General features: G+C 46.1%; 1 protein-coding gene across 1 annotated transcript; it reads left to right on the forward strand.

Annotated features, from left to right (window-relative positions):
* The first annotated feature begins 393 nt into the window (after positions 1–393).
* On the forward strand, positions 394–1,074 carry LOC113760318 (monodehydroascorbate reductase 4, peroxisomal-like). Its single transcript, XM_027302873.1, has one exon. It carries the CDS (start codon positions 394–396, stop codon positions 1,072–1,074), a length of 681 nt encoding a protein of 226 aa, XP_027158674.1.
* Positions 1,075–1,337: the final 263 nt, after the last annotated feature.

Genomic DNA, 1,337 nt, shown 5'->3' on the forward strand with positions numbered 1-1,337 from the left:
GTTTGAAGTGCCACTTGGGCCTTGTTCACCTCGGCCGGTGTCTTTCCTTCTCCGGGGATCTTGCCCCGTACGAGAGGCTTGGGCTTCTCGTTTCATGCGATTTACATCTTCACTTCGGATTCCCTGGTCCACTCTTTCCCAGAGCTCCCGAAGTGTACGGGGGTACTGCCTAGGGGTGAGCAATTACGGTAAATACCGATTTACCGACCGAAATCGATTTCAATTTGGTAAATCGAATTTGGTAATTCGGTAATTCGGTCGGTAAATCGGGGATATAGTACTAGTTAAAATCGAATTAGGTTCGAAAACGGTTTTATAGTTTTTGAATTCGGATATACCGAATTCGAATTAATTTCGGAATTCGAGAAAGGTGGGATTAAGGTGAATGGGAAGATGCAATCGAGCAACACTTCAGTCTATGCAGTTGGGGATGTTGCCGCTTTTCCAGTAAAAATGTTTGCTGAAACACGCAGACTTGAGCATGTAGATTCTGCGAGGAAGTCAGCAAGGCATGCTGTTGCTGCTATCATGGAGCCAGAAAAGACGGGTGAATTCGACTACCTGCCATTCTTCTACTCCCGCGTCTTCACATTGTCTTGGCAGTTTTATGGAGACAACGCAGGGGAAGTAATTCATTTTGGGGATTTCTCGGGAAAGACTTTTGGGGCTTATTGGATTAATAAGGGTCATCTTGTTGGTTCTTTTCTGGAGGGTGGAACCAAAGAGCAGTACGAAGCTATAGCCAAGGCCACGAGGCTTAAACCGGCAATTGAAGACCTGGGTGAGCTTGAGAGGCAGGGACTGGGATTTGCTTTGACAGCAAGCCAGAAACCATCATCATCATCACCTCCTCTTGTTGCTGGCAGTTCTAATCTCGTCATCGAGAAACCATTACACGCTTGGTACGCAACTGCGGGTGTGATTGTGGCTGCATCAGTAGCAACCTTTGCATACTGGTATGGCAGGAGGCGACGAAGCAAAACAGGCTGCGATTGCTTCAGGAATTCGGACAATTCGGTCAATTTGTGTTTACCGAATTCAATCCGAATTGAATTCGAATTCGAAATTTGGTAATTCGAATACGAATTAGGTCGAAATATCTCAACATCATTTACCGAAAATTACCGATTTCAACCTACCGAATTACCGAATTCGAATTCGATGCTCACCCCTAGTACTGCCGATGGATTTCGGTGTTGAAGATTCCTGCCACTAACCCATTGGTGAAGGCAGCGATAGTTACCTGCTCGTTCTGGTCAGGTATCTGTACATTTTTCTCGTTGAACCTTTGGGCGTATGAGCGAAGTGACTCGCCCTGACCCTGTTGCAGGTTCAAG

The sequence above is a fragment of the Coffea eugenioides genome, chromosome 2, assembly GCF_003713205.1.
Source record: "Coffea eugenioides isolate CCC68of chromosome 2, Ceug_1.0, whole genome shotgun sequence".
Lineage (NCBI taxonomy): Eukaryota > Viridiplantae > Streptophyta > Magnoliopsida > Gentianales > Rubiaceae > Coffea > Coffea eugenioides.